This window comes from Epinephelus lanceolatus, chromosome 23 (assembly GCF_041903045.1).
Source record: "Epinephelus lanceolatus isolate andai-2023 chromosome 23, ASM4190304v1, whole genome shotgun sequence".
Lineage (NCBI taxonomy): Eukaryota > Metazoa > Chordata > Actinopteri > Perciformes > Serranidae > Epinephelus > Epinephelus lanceolatus.
In genome coordinates this window covers 4023334-4045032 of record NC_135756.1, presented here as the reverse complement: position 1 = coordinate 4045032, position 21699 = coordinate 4023334, and the positions used below count along the sequence as shown (strand labels likewise).

General features: G+C 40.1%; 1 protein-coding gene across 1 annotated transcript in view; it reads left to right on the top strand.

Annotated features, from left to right (window-relative positions):
* The first annotated feature begins 1894 nt into the window (after positions 1-1894).
* kiaa0930 overlaps positions 1895-21699 on the top strand; it is a 38601-nt gene continuing 18796 nt past the window's right edge. The window contains exon 1 of the mRNA XM_033614816.2: positions 1895-2347. Coding sequence (XP_033470707.1) covers positions 2203-2347 — 145 coding nt within the window. The 5' untranslated portion in view covers positions 1895-2202. The remainder of the gene's footprint in view (positions 2348-21699) is intronic.

Genomic DNA, 21699 nt, shown 5'->3' with positions numbered 1-21699 from the left:
GCGTCTGTTCAACGTACCAGTGGCTCTTTCTGTAGAGTTACACAATTTAACGGGTCACACTTTCCGCTGTAACACCTGCTCCAACCGACGGAGGACGTAAACACTCGGTAAATACAGCCACATTTAACGGCCACATGCCTCCAACGGAGTAACGAAACTCACATGTAACAGTTCGTACACTCATTCCGTGATTTAAACGTAACGTTAAGTAACGTAGGTAGACAGGCTAACTTACAGAGTTCAGGAGTTAGTCGCAGCCAACGGTAGCTTTAGCCGTAGTTAGCTTGTTAGCCTGATGCTAACTAATACTTCGTTTGAGATAATGTGAAGCTTATATGTGATTTAATATGTGCTAATTACACCGTTGATATCTATTGTCCATATTACTGAGACCGCCCAGGCTACTTTATTATCACCCCCCCTCCGCCAGCCGGGCGGGGACTGTCGTACTCGCGCCTACCGCCTAGCAGCAATGCTAGCAGGGGTGCGTCTGATTCATGAGCCGCTTTGCACCGGAGGACAACAGACCCAGATACATGCAGTGTAAAAGCTAATGAAGAATGTTAGCTGTATTTCTGAAGTACTGACATTATTTCTCGTTACATCGCAAATTGGCAAATAATTGTAATAACAAATGAAAGTAAATATATATATATTATATTTAATATTTCTACCATGATTCATGAGATACGATGTAAAAAGGGGGAGAAAAGTCAAAATCTTGACTTTCTAAGTTATAATCATGAGCTAAGTAAAAGTTTTGACGTATCATCTAATTATGTAATCCATGTTAAATATACTAATGGTCATGACAAGTCAAAATTATGACATAGAATTAAAATTTTAATTTACTAAGGGAGTGTTCTTTACTTATCAGAGGAGAGAGGTGGCTGTGGTGTGACTTCGTTGTTTTTTATTTTTGTTTTTTGACCCTCTCTGAAGCTTCACATATTTTTCTCTCGAGCCTCGAGGCAGAAAATGACCCTTTCTCCTTTTTAAAATTTAGTCTCTGATGTTTGAAAGTTAAAAGTTGAAGATGAAAGCCTGGAGTTTTTTGTTTTTGTTTTTGTTTTTGTTTTGTTTTTTTTAAAAAAAGCTTTGATTTTTCACTCTTGTCGTGCATGCTGGTTAGTCATGGATTAATTTTACTTTTTTACTTTACTTTTAAATGAGATGTAGAATAACGTGATTTTGATTAATCTAACTAGTTTTAAGCTCAGATTTGGTTATGTGTTTCTTTTTTCTGGCACAAGGTTTGATGCACATGATGAGTCTAAAGACTGTCAGAAATGTGAAAATACAACATTCATTTTGGTTTTTACAGTTTCTGGCTATGATGAATGATGGAATTTTGGCAAATTGGCGTCTTCCAAAGCTGCCAACAATGTGCTGTAAAACTAAATAAATACAAAATACGACCATTAAAATGTATATGCCCCTCTCCTGAGCCACAATGAAATCATAAATCCCTCCCCAGTGCTTTAAAAAATATTTGACATGCCTCCCCCGGCTTGCATCCTTGTAAGTAATGAACAGTCCCTAAATCAAAATTATGACATTAAAAAAGTCTAAAAAAAAAATTTCCATACAAAATTTACAAACTTTATAAAAATTATATTAAAACAAAAATATACACACAAATGTTATAATTTATTTTTTAAACAACTTCATTGTGTATTTTGTATTTCAGATTTGCTTTATATAATTTGACTGTGATAAAATGGAAGTTATACATATTATTATTTTAATAATGTCCTGACCGGGTCACTGAATGTGCCGGTTGACAGTGGTCTCTGTAACACCTGTCGGTGCTCCGCCGAGTGTGTGCGTGTTTGTGTGTGTGAGTTGTCTCCAGGTGCGCTGTCCCTTTAAAAGCCTCGTGTTGTTACAGGAAGTGTGAGGGGTGTTTCCAGCTGATCTGCACAACAGAAGGACCAGAGTCTCCCTCAGCAGCCCGACATACCTGCTCCTTTCTCCGGCACCTCAGCAGAGCAGACCGGTCCCTGCTGCAAGTGTGCACCGCAACATCATACGGATCTTACTCGGGTTAATCTGAGGACGAACCGGGGGGATCCTCGGTGTCCCCCACCCCTGTCTCCCTCCTTCCCTGCTCCTCTGCTTCTCTCTTAGCCGTGTGTTAGCTACCGTGAACCGGTGCCGTCGGTAGCAGTTAGCCCGGACTGTCATGATCCCAGCGCGGAGATGGCGTCCTTCCCCGGTTTGTGTAAGGCTGTCGGGCCAGCGGAGGAGGAGAACGGAGAGCTGGACGGCTCTCTGCAGCAGATGCTGAAGGCCATCGCCGACGAGAGGAACCGACTCAACATCCGACAGGAGATCAGCGGACTCGGTGAGCTGAGCCCTCCGTTATGTATTTACCGTGGCCCTGAGAGTGTGTGGTGGCTCCCTGCATGGTTATACACACTGATGCAGCCACCTCAGTGCACATTATACCATCTAATGTTTATATCTTTACACACAGCAGCATGTTTTAATCACAGATACCTGGATAATTACTTTACAGTGGGGCCTATGATCTGCAAGATTACCCACAAGGTAAAGTAGGGCCCCAGCTCTGCAGGATGTCTCAACTGTTTTGTGGGAAACAATTGTTTGGAAATGTGCACACGTAAACATCAATATCACCTGACATGATAAGATCCTTTATCGTCAGTGGTGGAGGAAGTATTCAGACCCTTTACTTAAATAAAAGTCCTCATACTACACTGTAAAAATACTCTGTTACAACTCAAAGTCCTGCATTGAAAGTGTTCCTTTTGTAAAAGTGTGCAAGAAAATCAGTAAAATCTAGTATTGAAAGTATAAAATGCCCTCTGTGACATTTATACTTTGATATTTAATATCAGTAGATGACTCTGTCTCGTGCGTTAAAGGTATACTCTGCAGTCAGTTACTGTTTGTGAACACGCTCGCCAACCAAAGTGAAAGTAAAAGTCAAAGCTCACCTCGGATTCACTTCCTTTGCCGTTAAATAGTGAGAAATGTTCGTGGCTATGACCCAGAGCCCAAAGTGACACCTTCATGTTCTGTCCAACCAACAGTCCAGACCTCAACGTTATTAATACATAAAATTTGTAGCGACTACTGTCAATGAAAAAGCTGCTAAGAGGCTGAGTAGGCTGGTAACTGTGACTCGTAGGGTTGGCAATATGGCCCTAAAATAATATCACAATATTTCAGGGTATTTTGGTGATGAAGATATGAATAATTAGTGAAAAGAAAAACAGTAATGCAACAAAATAAGTGGTAAAGTTTTACAGTTTGCTTCAGAAATGGTCTCTAATTTCTTTAGTTTGTGAACAGTAACTTAGAGCGAGATTCAGATTCTGTTACAATATTAATTCAACTTAATCAAATCTACCACTAATCACACATTTAAACAGCTCCCACATACAAAAAGTGTTTATTTTTTCCCACCTGGACCTTTATGCTCTGCCATTTCTCCTCTAATCATCACGCTGTAACCTGTGACAGGCTGTTATGATCCCACAACTACCACACAGTCACATATATTGAGTTTTTACACGTAGGTTTACGTTACATTACATTATATTATAAAGGAGAGGGAGAGACGCTGTGCTGCTGCCAGAGGAGCCGCTGAATGAGTTCCCTCTGAGCAGTAAGTCACTAAAAGAGTGTGAGAAGTAAAACATTCAGTACGCCACAGTTTATTCCACACTGCTGAAGCTGCTCCTCTTTTTGGAACCACCGTGGAGTCGGTAATAATTCTGCTTTCAGCCATGTTCAAGTCCACATATCGCGAATATGTAGATTAAAAAAACAAAAACAAAATGAGATGCAACATGTCAATCAGTGAGCTTTAGAGCCAGGCTAACAGTTTCCCCCTGCTTCCAGTCTTTATGCTAAGCTAAGCTAACAACAGCCAGACTCCAGGGCTGCGGTTGAGTAGTCCTTTTTGCTTAGTAAGGTTCCTAACTGAGTGAAATGACCTGAAAGTATCCGAGCAGCAGCTGTGATAAGAGCTGGTTGACTTCTCTAAAGAAAAGGAGTGTCAGTGTTTACTTCCTTATCTCCGTTAGCTTAGGAAACACTGGATCAACCTTAAACTAAGGATAGCAGATAATGTTGTCCCACAGTTCCTAGGGCAGCAGCGTTTAAAGTGACACAACATCCGGCCGTTCTTTGGCATATCAACTGTTTTGTCAAACTATACATCCACACTTTGGATCAGCCCTAACAAATTAAAAGCACAATCAAGTCAACATTTCAAGGTGTTAATTAAGTTGCCTGGTGGTTCTTACAGTACTATATGTAAAGGCTTATAATCACAGGGTGTCTGCAGGTCCTTTAAAAAGTCTTAAAAGTCTTAAATTTGATAAATATTAGGCCTTAAAACAGCTGTACATTTGATTTTATGAGGTCTGAATTGCCACAAACATTTGCTCTAGTTTAATTTATCCATCTTGTAAATTCTTTCAGTCAAAATGAATCAAGCTCGTCTGTGTGAAACTCCGAATTTCTGATGTAACAAATCTTTGAACCTTTTACTAAACCTAATAGTCTTTACCTTACACTTGAACTGAGCTGGTGGCAAAATGTAGATTAACCCGAGTCACTCTAATAATCATATTCCTACATAAAACCTGCCTCTGCACAGGACCACATATATACTAACCTTTATACTCGGATGATTTCTCCAAAAATCCATTGTATACTTGGTTAAAAATTGTTTTGAAAAGGTCTTAAAAAGCATTACATTTGAGTGTCTGATACTTTTAGGCTGTTTTTAGGCAGATGATGTGTTTTATTTAACATGTTTTAAAGTTAAAATGAAACGTTGCTGATTTTCAACCAGCTCTGTGTCATCACACTGTATGCAGATGAATGGTCTTTGCCATAACGTGGCCAGATCTCCCCGCTCATTTTCAGTGCACTTACATAATGCATTTCCTGTCACTGTGACTTTTGCCTGCAGATCGATGGGGAGCTACGAGCGCTTGCAGCATGGGGGGGGGGGGGGGGTGCAGATGCTGTACACCTGCACACACTGCGATGACACAAAGCTGGCAGAAATCATTAATGCCTGATATCAGACAGAATTGCCAACTCGCAGTGTCCATGTTTACACTGTGTGCATAATAAAACGTGTTAGGAACGCACGGGGTGAAGTATCTTAGATCTGCTTTTAGTCATCCATCTTTAAAACAATGTAGTTTCACCGCAGCAACCCACGTCAATTATGGTGCTCAGTGTAAGTACAGTTGGACTGTCTTAGCACTGTGGTCGCCCTTTCCTAAGTCCTTATGAATTCTCCGTCACATATTTCATTGACCTCATGAAGTTTTATCACTAAGGTTAATGGAAAGTGGTCAGGAAAAGATGCCAGATGCAGTTTGTTTTGTCTATTTGACTGCTGCCCAGCTTTGTACTGCACAGACATGACGGTGATGTCCATCCAATTTCCGAAAACTTTTCCTTTAAACATTGAATTCAGTTTCCGTCATCTAGAAGACTTTAGTCACATTTTTATCAGGTGGATTCTGCATCTTATGGTTTTTTTTCATCAGACTATAAAAAGATGAATGGCAGCACAAGACGTGAAAATGTGGGTAAACTTATCTCCATTAATTGATACTCCTACATTTTTGCATTTATAATTGTATGTCATTGATGAAGCCTGTTTGGAGGTGTTTAAAGACTTCATTCATCAGATCTACCTTTGATTACAAACAGTCCTGAAGACCAGTCAGCTGATAGAAAGCTCCAGCTCTGCAGTTCAGTCTCCCGCAGTGTTATCTGTGACTGTATCCTGTGTACGTCAGGTCTGCAGATACAATCAGAGCCTCCGTCAGATCACAGCAGATCGCCGTGGTGCTGCTGCAGTTTTTTTGTGGGTAGTTTGTTCTGATGGAGAAATCAATGGAGCTCTGTTCAACATCCCATGACTTCATCACAGCACACGGGCCTCTGTTTATCGCCCCAGCTACTTCAGCTTTGTTGTCATCAGTGAACAATGAAAGCAGTGGAAGCACTTGTGTGTTGAAGTGGTTAGTTTGAGGTATTCATTAAGGTAAACCTCAACTATTCTTCAGTTCCAGATTCTCCAGTGTGAATGTTATCTGTATGTCCCCACTTTCATACCATCGTAAAATGTATATCTGTTGGTCAGACAGAACAAGATATTCAAGGACATTTTTCAGTACTTTTTTTTAAACATTGTATAGACTAAACATATAGTTAAATCATATTCAATTATGAACAGTAACCCCTAAAAATGTATGTAACTGCTAATCTAACAGTCCTAACAAACTATTGATATCTTATAACAGTATTTACATTTAGGGTGACTGGCCTAGTTTGAGTTAACAAAGTTTTTTATGTTATATTTTTTAAAATATTGTGCTGCTAAATGAATCACTTGTATGCCGAATTAAGCAGAAAACTAATAATAAATTAAAACCCAAAAGTCTGTCTTTCTTAGGTCTGTAATTTTATGTATGCACAAGATCGTCTTAAATGAATACTTTTTTTAATGGAGTCTGTTTTGAGAGGAGACAGGTGTTTTTTTCCCCAAGAGGGTTCTGCCTAGTTCCACCATACTGTGCTGTGATTGGCTAATACCAACCTTAACATGAACTCTGTTCCCTAACCATAACCTGTGCCCTAACCCTAATTGTTTTAGACTTCAACGCACCAAGGTGACAAACACTAGCCAATCACAGCACTGCAAGGGCGGGACTTGGCAAAACACTCTTGGGGAAAAAAATGCGCAGAAGGGACTAGTCGTAACCTTTTGTCTGACATTTTTTGGACAAATTGATCGATAACTTTAAAGAGAAAGTAATGAAACAAGTAATCACAATGAAATAATCTCCAAAAATACCTTTAATAGCCCCTCTGGAGCTTTTGATAATATCACATGGTCTTCATCAGCTGTTGGAGTTGTTATAGACGTTCAAATTTCCGAACTTTCAGGTCACTCTAAAGCAGTGGTTCCCAACCGGTGGGCCATGGTCCAAAAGTTGGTTGTCAGTCCATTCTGAATGGACAGCAAGCGACTTCCAAATGTGTCAAGTTTGTAAAACAAACACTTTATTTTGAAGTACAATGAATTTCCGGCAAAGAGCTTTTATTTTGAAGTGCCATTTTCTGCTGTAGAGTGAGTGACCAATGGACAGCTACTAAACAGAGACAGCAAACTAGATTGAGGAAATGGCCGAACACAAATATGATGCTAAATGTAAAAACTGTGTTGACCTTGAACTCATGAGTAAGGAGAAATCTGGACCCCATGACTGGACCATTTAGGCACCACCGCTCTAAAGGACTTTTTGTCCATTTTGGCTTAAAACCGAGGTCCAGTGTTGATCTTGAAACAGCAGTTGATTAAACAGTCTCAGTAGGGGTTCTTGAGCTTTTGATCATGATATCTTTGTTTGGAGAGTGTTGCGTTGCAACATTTTTAACATTGTACTTTGGTGGTTGGTGTTGCATTACATAGTGGAGGCGTGCTGCCTTGTCTGAAATATGAAGTGCCTCTGCTAATGGTATTTTAGTATTACCTTTCCGATATTGTCTGAGGATGTTAACGATGCCCACGGATGAATCCTAACGTTTGCGCCGATCCTTTTGACTTCTCCCTGATTTCCTTAAGATTTTCTGTAATTGCAGCCGATCATGAGAAAATGTATTTAACCTGTTGTTTAAAGCAGGTTTGGGTCGTACCTTCAGGTCATTGACCATCCTGTTATCACAGCCAGGTGTGGTGTTGTGTCTGGCAGCTGTGTCACTAGCTGGTGTTTCTTTATTCAGAGTCAGTAGTCGGTGTCCTTGGATGGTCCTCTACAGGCTGCTGAGTGTGAGTCAGGTCTGACCGTCAGCATCAACAGTGACTCAGGTCTTTACTCAACTGGAGACTAAAGGATAGTTATGGTTTATCATAACTTGAGGCTTATTATGGTAGTTTTGTTTGTCATTTTGAACAGTAATAATCTGTGTTTTTCTTTTTAGTGATCTCACCATTTAAAGGAACTTGATTAAGAATCGTTTTATACGTATATGTTGGTGTACATGTGAGGTTCTGAGCAAAACATTCAAAGTTATAGAAAATTTGAGTTTATTCTGACTTTTCTTACGGAAGTCTAGACAACAGGAGGGTATGGGCATTTCAGTGATGTCGAATTAAAATGATAAAAGACTGATGAACCTCAAAAAGCACACACAGCAACAAATCCATGTGTTGTACGTTGCAGTCACTCAAACATGGTACACCTTGTAAAAGAAATCGAGGAGACCCACAGCCATAAACGGTTATCTGGCATATCTGGCAGGCTTTTCAATCAAATGGAAGAGTTACAGGAAGTGTTATGAATCTTTGACAATATCTTAAAGGAATACTTCACCCACAGAATGACCATTTGTATATCAGTTACTCACCCCGTGTGACACTGACTTTGTGAAGAAAATTTTTTTGTTTTTGCATGCCTCCATTATGACAGAAGAATCCAAAAACAAAGAAAATTTTTGATGAATTGAAGTCATAGGGGTCCAGTATTAACCACAAAACTATATCAAAACATCAGCCCCTTTTACACTGCCAGATTTTCGGTGAATGTTGGGCCGTTTTGCCGGCAAGCTGCGAGCGTTTACACAGACAGAGCCGGATTGGCGAGTTGATCCGAGGTGCCCAATTTTCTGCCTTGTAGAGTAGACATATTGGCGGAACCTTTTTGGTTTAAAAAGAACAGGGTGCCCTTCCGCCACAGGAGGGGCTGTTGATGACTTGTGGGTGGAGCTGTTGATGACGCCGCACATGCGACCCACTGGCGGTGGATAAACAGGAAACAGCTGATAGCAGGAATTAGCGAGCAGCTAGTAGCAAGAGGGAAACACAAACCTGACAGACACTGTAAAGATGAGCAACTGGGGAGACAAAAAATTGCGCGCCCTCCTTGTCCTCGCAAAAGAAGAGGCCATTAACCTTCAGATGACGGGGACGACTTACGAGAGAATCGCCGAAGGACTGACCAGCCGCGGCTTCCCTCGGAGCAAGGCTGTTTACGTCAAGATAATTAGTTAAAAAAAAATAAATAAAGGGAAAGTTTAAAAATAAACAAACAAGGCAATGACCTGGAAAGAGTGCCTGAATACTATAATAATTCTGTAACATAATTTTAAAATATAATAATAATAAAAATTATAAATATATATTTTTCCCCTTTTTAAAAAAATAATTTTCTAAACCCATTATTATTATTTTGCAATATGTGGGACATTTCTTACCAAGTTGATTATTACCTTTTTCCCCATGTTTTTCAAAGAAAGGTGTCTGAAAGCAGCACAAGAAAAGTGATGTCGCCCCAAGTTTCAAAGGGTTAACATGTAAAAGATTTAATACCATCTTTGTATTAAAGACAAAATAATTTGTACCAATTCAGTTATATGATTTTGAGATATCAAAAGGAAAGTGAGGGTGCAGAGAAAATATTAATAACTCCCAATGATTTTCATATAGTACAGTCCCTTAATGAAATAAAACAGTATTGGTTAAAAAAGAGAGGAGTATAGGACATAGGACATGAAGCTGTTGTAAATATGCGCTACACTAAATGTTCTGTACTAAATGTAATTCATTTTTCAGTGTTTCCTGCAAGTTATATATTTGTCTGTGTCGTTTCGTACAATTTAACAGCAGTTTTTATTGAAAAATTACAACATTAATTAAAGAATATATCGTGCAGTATAAGGCGCTCAGTTGAATCTTCAACGGCCTTTATGAACCAGTTCAAACAGGCACAGACACAGCAGAGTTCATTCAGACGAGACCGAGAGATGAACATCAATGATTCAGGTTTAATTACCTCCCGAATACACCAGCGTATCCCTCCACAGCAGAGCACTGCTGCCTCGCTATAAATACACTGACATCAGTACACAGCCTTTAATGTTCGGCTGCAGAGAGAATAGATGCAGATCGATCGATAGAAGCGGGTCGAGCTCGGCCCTTCACAAACTGCATGACGTGACTGAGTGCTGTGTTACTGTACAGTAAAAATAGCTGAGTGTGATCTGACTGTGACTCACGCTCTGACAGACAAATCATTACAAATCCTGCTGAATATTTAATGCAGGTGGTGGTGTGGCTGAGCTGAAGTCACGTCTGAGTCAAAGTTAAACACCTAAATGCTTCATAAAGGCCGGTTTCTAACACGTAGGTCTGTCTTCAGTACAGTTTCCCGTATTAGTATATGCACATATTGCATGTGTTTGTGTATATGACTGCAGGACATTGCAGACAGAAGGAGACCACAGCAGGATGTCTCCCATCTGTTTACATTGTACAGTCTGTTTATGTAACAACATTAATGTGTTCAGACTGGAAAAGGTGATGAAGCAGTTTGCAAATGTTGTTAAAGTGAACTCTAGAGGGATCCATCCATACCGTATTTAAACAAAACTAAAATTAAATGGAAAGATAAGTGAAATAAAAGGCTGAACCTGGTGGCCCAGGAGTTAAAACAACAAAAAAAGTCATGATTAAGTTAAAAACATGGTAATAAATATAATTAAATAATGTTAAAATGGACATGTCAGCAAACCCAGACACCCCTGATGTTGCAGCCCTGCCTCTGATTTGATTCAAAGGATCAGTTTCCCCCAAATGAAAGGATTTCTCACATGCCTCCAGCGTCACCAGTGCAGGATGTCCCAAAACTTTATAAATTTTAATGAGAATCAAACAAAAATTCTTATTTGCCTCAGAGTGCTCAGAAGATCCAGGAGAAGTACATTCTGAATTGTTTTGTCCAAAAGTACAAGAGTCTGCAAGAGGGAAAAAGTTACTGCCATAAGTGAGGCAGTTCAAGTATATTGGGGTCTTGTGACTCTTGAATGAGGGTAGAATGGAGCGTGAGATGGATCGGCAGTTTGATGTGGCGTCTGCAGTGATGTGGGCGCAGCGCCAGACCGTCGTGGTGAAGAGAGAACTGAGCCAGAAGGTGAAGCTTTCAATTTACTGGTCCACCTACGTCCCAACCCTCACCTATAGTCATGAGCTCTGGGTAGTGACTGAAACAATACAAGCGGCCAAAATGAGTTTCCTTCGTGGGGTGGCTGGACTCAGGGGAGGGAGAGGAATTCGGACATCCGGAGGGAGCTTGGAGTAGAGCCACTCCTTTGCATTGAAAGGGGTCAGTTGAAGTGGGTCAGGATCCTCCTGGGCGCCTCCTGCTAGAGGTTTTTCTGGGCACGCCCTGCTGGTAGGAGGCCCCGGGGTAGACCCAGAAGACGCTGGAGGGATTATATATCTCATCTGACCTGGGAACACCTCGGGGTCCTCCAGGTCCTTAAAAGTGAGTCTAGGTTTTGGTAGATTTGCCTGTCTACATTTTAAGATACCCAACTTTGAAAGAAATTAATCTGCAACAAGCAACCGTGGAGCATTGTTGCAGTACTTCACCTTGGACTTGAGGGACTTTTATAGGGACTTTTTTGAGACTCTTGTGTGTTTCGGAGAGTTGGGTCTATCGATAACCTCTGCTGCAATTGAAGGTCAGTTATACTCCAAATTATCAAGTCAATATACTCTGAGATCCGCAAAATGTGTCTTTAAAGCATTTTTCTGATGGCACCACAGGAAGCATTCACCCTAGCACTTTTATATACCACACAACATAGTATGATGGGACAGGAAACAAATGGTGAACACCCTGTGACCCAGCTGAACGCTGAGCTGCAGTGAAAAGAGGAACCCTTCAGTCTGAAGGATTAGTCAGCGCTGTGAGGAGGAAACCAGCTGTAGGATCCTGTAGGGAGACTCTGACCCATGTGACGTCTTCACGTTAAATCCTTTCATCCAACCTGCTGCGTGTCGTCACTTCAAACTGCCACGTCTCTCTCATCACATGACATAATTCATTTGTTCCACCTGAACACATGATGGAGATGACACGGAGACAGTCACATGGGTTACAGTTATAGCAGAACCTCCTCCTCATCATCACAGTTCAGTTCAAACTTTAAGGACAATTCATAAAATCTGCTGTGAAAGAATAAGGAACAGTCTGGAATACATGATGAGACATAACAGGTCATTTCAAATTTGCAGAAGCTGAAAATTAAACTTAGAGATGAGACTGAAAAGATTCAGTATTGGAGACGTTGCTCAGATCTCGAGGGAGTCCAGTTATTATGAGTACAAGAATTAAGGGGGTTGTATGTCAGTGGTTCCCAATAGTTTTGCCATATGGCCTCTTAGACATACAGAAATATGTACTTGCACCTTTGTCACCAGTTGCACATGTCTTTGAGTTCAAGTTCATAAAGTTTGTCACTCCAACTATAAAATCCTAAAAATAGTTTCATCAGATCCAAAATATAAAAAGTAGCGTCACCAGAAGTTATTTTAACCTTTTTCTTTAGTGTTTTCAATATTTTTTAGAAGCTCAACGCAGTAGAAACTGATATGTTTTTCAAGGAAAAAAAAAAGAAAGTGTTAAAGGAAGTTATTTTGTGTATCCTGTATGGCTGCAATTAATGATTCTTTTTATTGCTGATTAATCCGTCGATTGTTTTCTTGATTAATCAGTTTGTTATTTGGTCTATAAAATGTCAGAAAATGGTGAAAAATGTCAGGCAGTGTTTCCCAAAGCCCAAGATGATGTCCTCAAATGTCTTGTTTTGTCCACAACCAAAAAATATTTCATTTATTGTCATAGAGGAGGAAAGAAACCAGATAATATTCACATTTAAAAAGCTGGAATCAGACAAGTCTGACTTTTTGTATTTCTTTAAAAATTATTCGAATCGATTAATTGATTATTAAATTACTTGGAGATTTATTTAATAGCTGACAACTGATTGATTTACTGTTGCAGCTCCAGTATCCTAGGAATCATCTTGTGACCTCTGGGAAGGGTCTCGACCCCAGACTGGGAACCACTGCCCTTGGTAGTCCTCATGGTCACTGAGAGTCCTAAAGGAGGTGTATCTAGTGATCATTTGACTTTAGGATTCCTTTAGCTTTTAGCACTTCCGGTTCTCTCGTCTAAAAGTCAATGCGTTTTTTGAATGGGATTTTGGTAAAATGCCTCAAATAAGGTCTGTCGTTAACAAAAGCTTAAGCGAGTTTCAGGTTTTGTTCTACGACATAAAACACGTCAGTAAATACCCTACTTGTGAATTTTGAAGCTTTTACATGTTGTAAAAAAGGCGGTTGCTAACAAGTTGCTCAATACGACTACAAACCCCGTCGGGGACATTAAACGTCATCACCCCCGAACAGGCGAGAGTGCTGGCAGTCCGCCATTACAGCTTCTTATTTAGCTTAAACAGTCCGATTTCCCCATTATACAATGTTTTTAAAATAAAGCGGCCGAAATCAGTTGAAAGCTTAGTGGCGGTGACGTCGAGAGTCATGCGACCGCGGAGTAGTCATGTAGTCCGTTAAAGCCTAACATTAGCTTTTTACTTCTGGCGATCGCATTTAAGCTTCAAATGCGGTATGAAAGATGTTCATATGTGAAGATTATCTCGCTGAACAAAACCTGTAAGTATCATAAACTTGTGTTAGCCACAGAGCTTATTTTCTGACATAATCCAAAACGCAAAGCAAAAATCACATTCACTTTCTCTTCCGGGAACCAGCGCGATGCTAAACTTCCGGGTTTTGACGTCAGCCCTGGCACACTCTATAGGTTGTATTTTCCGATACCCGATCCATCTGTTTTGATGATATCGGGGCTGATATTTGATCCAGATATTGGATCGGTGCATCCCTAGTTTGCTACATATGAAACATTTTATTCACAGAATTTATTTCCAGAAAGGTACAATGCCAACATTGATTCTGGCAATTGGGTTGAACTTTCTAGTGTGCTCATTGAGGAGGTTCTAGTGGTTCTTAGATTGGTTGTAATGGTCATTGAAAGCAGTGTAGTGGTCATTAACGAGGCTGTAGTGGTTCTTCAGGAGGACGTATTGGTCATTAGGTGGCCCTAATAGTCAGTGGGAGGCTCTCTGAGTTTTGTAAGCAGTGCTTGTAGTTGTTGGTGAGGTTGTAGTGGTCCTTGAGGTAGTGCTAGTCCTTTAGTTGGTTTGAGTGGTCACTGAAGTCCTTTTGGTAAAAGTGGTCTTTTTTGCTGGTTCTTGTGATCAATGTGAGGGTTTAAGGGCATCTGTAAGGTGGTTCTAGTGGGCCTTAACAAAGGGTTCTTTAAGTGGTTGGCCAATGCTTCCTATCACATCATCAAAACACACGAGAAAGAGACTGAATTTCAGTTTATATTTCAGTGAGCATGTTTCAGTCTCATATTTGTAACGCTGACAGACACTTAACTCCTGAAAGTGTGATTTAAACCTTTAACCTTGGGGTTTCAGTCAACACTGAAAGTTTCTGCTCATCCATCCATCCTTTAGTTCATCCTTTCATTCGGGTCACTGGAGCTCTGAGCATCACTGGGCTCCCACCAAGTGTTATATAACTGTCATGAAAAATACAGCAGGCTGAACATGGCTCATGATATTTCTCCCCGCCGCCAGCAGAGATAGATTTTTTGGTGATTCAGCTCACTTTCATCAGATGATGAGTGATAGTGCGCCGGGCTTCATAACACAGTTGATGTATTTTTAAAATGGGATACGCAGCTATAAATAGAGCAGGACTTTTGTGAACGTCTCTCAAGAACTCTGCTTTACTCTGGAATAACAGGAACGTTCAGAGATGAGCAGCGAAAATATAAGAACTTTTGACTCCTCTTAAATGAGACTGAAATAAAGACACAAATGACTGTAACAAGACAGGAGTGAGTGTCAGAAATATTACAGCTTTTAAAATGAAGTTCAGTCCTCACAAACTTCACAGTCTTTGACAAACACAAAGCTTCACGATTCTCTTGGTGTAAACCATTTTATAATCTGTTGCCTCAGAGTTCAGGAGTTCACAAAGTGTCAGTCCCACAAATGTTTTTTTTTATTTAAAGAAAAATCCATAAAGTCTCAGTTCATCACTTTTAAGGTCTTGCAAATAATCTTAACTGTGTTTTGTGATTGTTTTTGGGAGGGATCATCATTTGAAGAACTCTGGCTAGTCTCTTGTTTAGTAAGCTAGCAAACCCTCATGCTAACACCTGTGGCAACTGTTGGCCAGTCAGTAAAGCTAAGCATGGTGCATAGGGCAGGTTAGGAAACTATTTTAGTGGCATAATTGTAAAGATCTTGTACCTTTTTAGGCATAAATGTTTGTGGAGAGACAAAAAGCTGTTTTGGGGGTAGCTGATTGGTTGATTTATTATTGAAGTGTCTGGTATTGTAAAGCTCTGATGATCATATTACAATGGGGCGTCCACTTCCTTATATGAACTCCAGACAATGCTCAGAGAGTCAGGTACAAACATTGACTGGAGTTCAGGCATGTAGCGCACTACAGGAGATAATCTGTGCTGTTGTACACACCTACTGGAAATACTCTTTGGTTTAGGCGAGCAGTGGCACCTGGGTAGAGTGTGCAGGAGTCAGGACATGACACAGGTTACAATGCAGTCACGTTGCTGTTTCGTAATTTGGTCATAAACGAGTCTCTTTGGTGGTTTCACCACTATGTTTGGAACAGGAAGTATCCAATGGCAATGTGGAAAAGTTTTGCTCCTCTGCTCAGAGGACCAGGGTTTGATCCCTAAAGGCCCGTTTCCACTGAAGAAGTTCCTGGTACTATTTGGGGGCAGGAACTACTACAGGAACGTCCTCTCACTCGGCCCTCTCAACCGCCGTGTCTCCACTGAGAGAACGGAGTAGGGGGAAGGTTCCTGTAAAGTTAACGGGCTCTGGATGTGACGTAATCGTTGCGCAACCATTTTGACTGGGGCGACGTAGGGGCGTAGGGACGCCATTAGCCGTTAGCGGTGTCTGTAATAACTCAGTACCTCAATAAACGGTCCGTGAAAAAAATATTTTTTCCAGCGGATGTCTTAGTTACAACATGATTGAGCTAACTGGAGTAGTTTCATGTCGTATCCGACAACGGGAGGCTTTTAACAGATGACGTCCTGATGTTAGCTTTGCTGCTGCTGTTAGCTGTCCCTGTCAGCTGCAGCCACTGATGCTTTCTAGACATCGTGATTTCCCAAAACTGAATAAATACCACACATAGCAACACAAAACTGCTTTGCTAGCTCAATCATGTTGTAACTAAGATATCCGCTGGAAAAAATATTTTTTTCACGGACCGTTTATTGAGTTAATGAGTTATTACAGACACAGCTAATGGGGCTAACAGCTAACGGTTAGCCCAGTTAATCTACGATAACCATGTTATTAATTACAAAATGTGTACACAGAAATAGTAATATTTGTTCAATCATTGTGTTTATAGACTTTACAAACACCAGATTAGTCCAAACGGTGATATAGTGACGTGAAAAATGTGATATATATACATGTATATTGCTAAACTCTGCTGGTTTTCTACCCGGAAGTATTTGTAAACAACAAGGCGATTTCCTCTATAGTGAGCCGGTGACAGTTGAAAATTAACTCCCTTCTGCTGCACGTCGGGGTTCCATTCCCCTGTCAGGAGTTATTTTTCAACAGTCACCGGCTCACTATACATTATCCCTTATGGAAGGAGCTGAGGTGGTTGCTGTGTTTCTGGCGTGTCTCTTCGTTTACATGGCGGTGGAAGCTATGAACGAGCTAACCCTCGTCTGCTGAGTTTTAAAAATGCCGGCTATTTTGTCGCTTTCTGTTGACATCACATCCCGCCTTGAGTATATCCGATCAGCACCAAGTAATCCCCAAGCCCCAGCCAGGAGTCTCTTGGGGCCGTTCTGAGTACCTACTCCGAAGCAGGGACTTGTTTAGCCCCTGTAAAAGTTCTGGAACTCTGTCCTTCGGGGGTGGTTCCTGCGGTGGAGACACACACCAACGGCCCCGGCCCCGTAAAATTAACCCGGAGTTCCTGCGGTGGAAACGGGCCTTTAGCAAAGGGTAGACCTGAGGACTGAGGAAGGGGCATGTCCAGTTTTATTTTTGAGTGGGTGGTGGCTGTTTGATGGGGTGACTGAGGTGGTGGGGTCCCGGTCAAATCTGTGGTTATGGTGGGGGTGGTATTGGATTGTGATATTGGGTTATGGTAGAGTTGTGGTGGCTTACTGTCAAACACCAGAATAATTGTTGGTACTGGAAGTTTCTGCAAACCACAGATTCATTACAATTGTATGTTATTATGTAGAGGATACGTTCGAATTTTATGTTTCTGTACGTTTTAACAATGCTGCATTTAGGTGTGGTTAGGTCGTTGGCACAAAAATCACTTGGTTAGGAACTATCCCAGCAAGAAATGCAGTGATGGCTCAGTAAAACACAGCAGCTTTTCATGGCACTATCGCGGCAGAGAACACACAAATGTCTCAGAAAAAAACAATGCACTATCCTGGCAGAAAATGCAGCAGTGTCTTGGTATAAAACAACTACTTTTTGTGGCGCTATCTTGGCAAAAAACTCAGGGATTGCTCTCCTGAAAAAAAAAACAACTACTGCTTATTATGACAGTTTCTCTGTCAAAGAGGCAACGATGGCCTCATAAACAACACTTTGGTTATTTGTTGTTCTCAAAGAGTGGTCTGCAGCTTGGCAGGCATCTCGCCTAGGTTTAAATTCGTCCACCTCCCAATGACAATGTCAATTAATATACTGCTTCACTTTAGAAACTATGATACGGTTAAGATGTACAAATGTAACATATAACTGATTTGCAGAAACTTACAATGCCAACATTTTCTTCTGATGTAGGAAACAATAGTCCAGTTTCCTCTTAATAAAGAATTTCTATGATATTTGGATCGAAGCCAAAAGCTCCTAAAAGGACTTTGAGTTGAGGTTTTCCTCTGGCAGGGATGGGGTTCCCTGTATCTCTTCAGATGTGATGTTGAGTGGCAGCTACAGCTTTCTGGAAGCTTCTCCTGCTTTGTTAGCCAGCACGTTGTGTTCACTGACTCACCTCTGTCCGAGAAGATCTTTAATGCCAGAGTCTGACTGGACGGGGGCCAGAGGTCGTTGCTCCTCTACAGGCAGAGCTGTGGTTGGCTGCGGGCCTGAACACAGAGCCGTTGTGTTGGGTGAGATGTGAACAGCTTCACTGCAGCAGCCTGACAAGCTGCTCACAGTGCTGATCGATGGGCTCGTTGGGTGGAGCATCTCCAGTTTCAGTGGGGTCATTAAAGCCAAGAGGGTGTCAGGAAAGTCATCAGTAAAATCTGTCTGATTAGGATTTTATATCTCTTAAGGAAGGAAAACAGAACATATTTGTGCTGAATGTGAGGGTTTGTGGTGACGACATGACCCTGGATGCAGGTTTAACTTATTGACATTTTGTCTGTATGTCAGCTCAGGTGTTTCCACAATTAAATCAAAGCTCGAGCACGTCAAAGCAAACAAGGTTAATCCTCACAGTCTTACATTAAATTAACCTTTATTCAATTTCTGCCTGTGAAATTAAATCAATGCCAAGACACCATGTTTGTGTTTCCATTATAGAGCTTAGTCTTTTATCTCGAAATAGAAGAGCTTCACTCACAGTATGTGTGTCTCTTTTCTATATAAGCGAAGGAAAAGTGAACTGAAATCTAAACTCAAGTGACCCAGAGCTGTTTTCATTCTTTGTGCTCGCCACGTCTCGTCACGCTGAGCTGCTGTTGGCACATCTGATAGAATAAAGTTAAGTCTGACAAAGTCAATTAACCCTGACACAGTGCAGCTAATCCCGACGAAGGCAATCAGAGTCTGGATGAAGTTTGGTCTCATCAGTCTGATGAGTGCCACGTACAGTATGTCTTAAGAAATGTGTTCAATTCTGACATTTTAGGATGAAAGGGATTATGTGCAGTTAGGGGACTAAAAAAGAAAAAAAAGATTTGCACTCCTTTTGTTATGGAATATTTGCAGGAAGTCTCAGGTCGTTTTTTTGGGTGAGGAAATCTTTTTTTGTAGATCCCTTTTCATTTGTGAGGTGATCACGGGAAGCCTCAAACCGCCACAATAGATTATAAAACTAAAGGAGTAGTTTAACATTTTCAACATTGGGGATGGACATTTGTGAGATGTTCAGATGAAAAACCTCATGTCTGTGTTGAATCGTTCAAATGAACAGTCCTGACATATTTAAATATGTCGTATCATTTATGTAACTTTAAGTACAGTTTACAATTATCAAAAAATATAACCAAGAAAATGAAACCTCCCTTTTTTCTGGAAATTCTAAAAAAATAAATAAGAATAAGATTTATGCTTATTTCTCCATAGAAATTTGTCCAATAACTTTTCCGTTTCATAAACAATGGGGAAGAATGTACCAAAAAAAAAAATAGATGAACATATTAATAAAAAAAGTGTTGACATTTAATTTTAAATGTTATGTTCAATTTTAAAATAGTAATATTCTTATATTTCAATATAAATTCACTGCAATGTTCAGCTTTTTCATTCCTTAGAATTCATTTTATGATATAACATATAATTTATATATTTAATATCCAGGACTCTGCTCTTTCATTCATGTGTTGAACCATTTACTTTCCTATATTTGTTTTTATTTTTGCTATTTATACTGAGCTAAACCTTTTTGTCATGATGAATAAAGGTCTGTTTTATCTTTTAAATGCTGTTGCTGCATTTCAGTTCTGCAGAACTTCACAGAATCAGACAAAGAAACAGACTTTGAATATGTTTATATAACAATAAACTTTATTTATAAAGCACTTTTTAAAACAAAGTTACAAATTGAAGACAACAGCAGATGAAGTGCTCATGTGGGTTGCAGTATCATGGTATCCAGGAAGGTGCTCTTTGGTCAGGAAGTGTAGTACATCTTGAAAAAAACAAAATCCAAGGCAACTCTTCTCTGGTGCAAAAGTTAAAAGGCCTTTATTAAATGGCTAGTTCACGATGAACATTAAAATCACCAACATGTGATTGCCCTGATGAAGGCCAATGAGCATGGCCGAAACATGTTGGTGATTTTAATGTTCATCGTGAACTAGCCATTTAATAAAGGCCTTTTAACTTTTGCACCAGAGAAGAGTTGCCTTGGATTTTGTTTTTTTCAAGAAAGTTACAAATTGCTTTACATGGTTGATCTTGGATTTAAAACAAAGCGGGATTCAAGCAAATAAAATAAGGCAATTTCAAGAGAGATAAAGAACAATAAAAATAAAATAAAGATAAAATATTGTTGGTGAGGCAGAAACGCAAAGTTGGCAAGTCAAACAATTAGAATACAACAACCAAAGACAATACATGATAATAACTTGGGACATAAATAAAATGAACAGTGTGCTGAAATTAACAAAAGGCTTTTTTGAACCTCGACTGCAAAAGCTTGGTCACCTTTAGTTTTAAATCGGGACTGAGGAACAGCCAACAGAGTCCTGCCTGAGGATCTGAGGCTGCGACCTCAGCAATGTCACTGGGGGAAGCCATGAGGTGCTTTAAAAGTGATGTGTAAAATCTTAAAATCAATTCAGGTATAAAATACTATGCTTCTCGCCATGATTCCAAAAAGATGATATTCTTACTGAGCTGTTTAAAGGGCTAATGAAATAAAAATCCCACTAATATTCCTGTTTAGATGCTGTAGTTGAATATTATTGTGCATGTAAACATAGTCATTGCCAAAGTTTGAGTGAAAGCAGATGGATGCTGCTGATTGGAGCGTCCAAATCAGCAACAAACCAATCACAGACAGGAAGAATCCCTGCAGGCAGCCAATCACACAGCTGGATCGTCTGTGATGAGATTTAAAAACTCTCTTTGCTCCATAGGTCTGTGAGGAGCAGCTGCTCTTAACAGGAAGTTTAACTTAATGCCATGTCATCCTCTGCCCGGTTGCCTAGCAACAGTTGCCGGGCGCCAGGCAGGTGCCTCGGCATGTAGAAAGGTAGTGGAGAACCCCCCGAGGTGATGGAGGGGGGCAGGTGGTCGACACCATCAGTGCGGTGCTCATCGACATCTTTCATGGCGTTCTGGTCATTTTTTCAAAATAAAAGACAAAGATTGAGCGTCATGAAGTGGCGGCACCAGAGCGTGAATAATTAATCAGCAGTTTTATCCGTCGTAAAGAGAGAGATTTCCTCTGATGTGAACAAAAGGCAGGCGAGAATAACGCAGTGATGCATTTTAATAAAGCAGTCTGACCACAGAGCACGCCGCAGGGTCGTTTATAGAGCTCGCAGGGAAACTCCACTTCCTGTGAGGTGGTGTCAGACATTAAACACACACACTGACTGTTTCTACACAGTGTCGCTTTAATTCCTGTGTTTTATGTGGATCAGTTTGCGTGTGTGTCATATTATGTTTTAGATTTTTATGTTTTTTCAGCTTTTTGAAATTGTGAATTTTTTTCCTTATCTTTTTATATGTTCACTTTTCCTATCTCTTATTTTTCACATTACAAAAAAAAATTTAATTTAAATTTTCACATGAATAAATTATATATTGTATTTAAGGAAACCCATGCCATCATTGGGATTTTGGAATCTTTTGGGATTGTTGGATTTTTTTTGAACATAAATATGTGGAATTTTTTCCAATCGAAAAATATATATTTTAAGTATTATTCACCTCAAATTTGGGCTTAATTATGATTGATTTAATGGATTTATAGTCACAGATTATCTGTCCACTTTAGAGTCTTTTGTTTATTTTTTTATTTCTTTCATTGAATTTACTTTT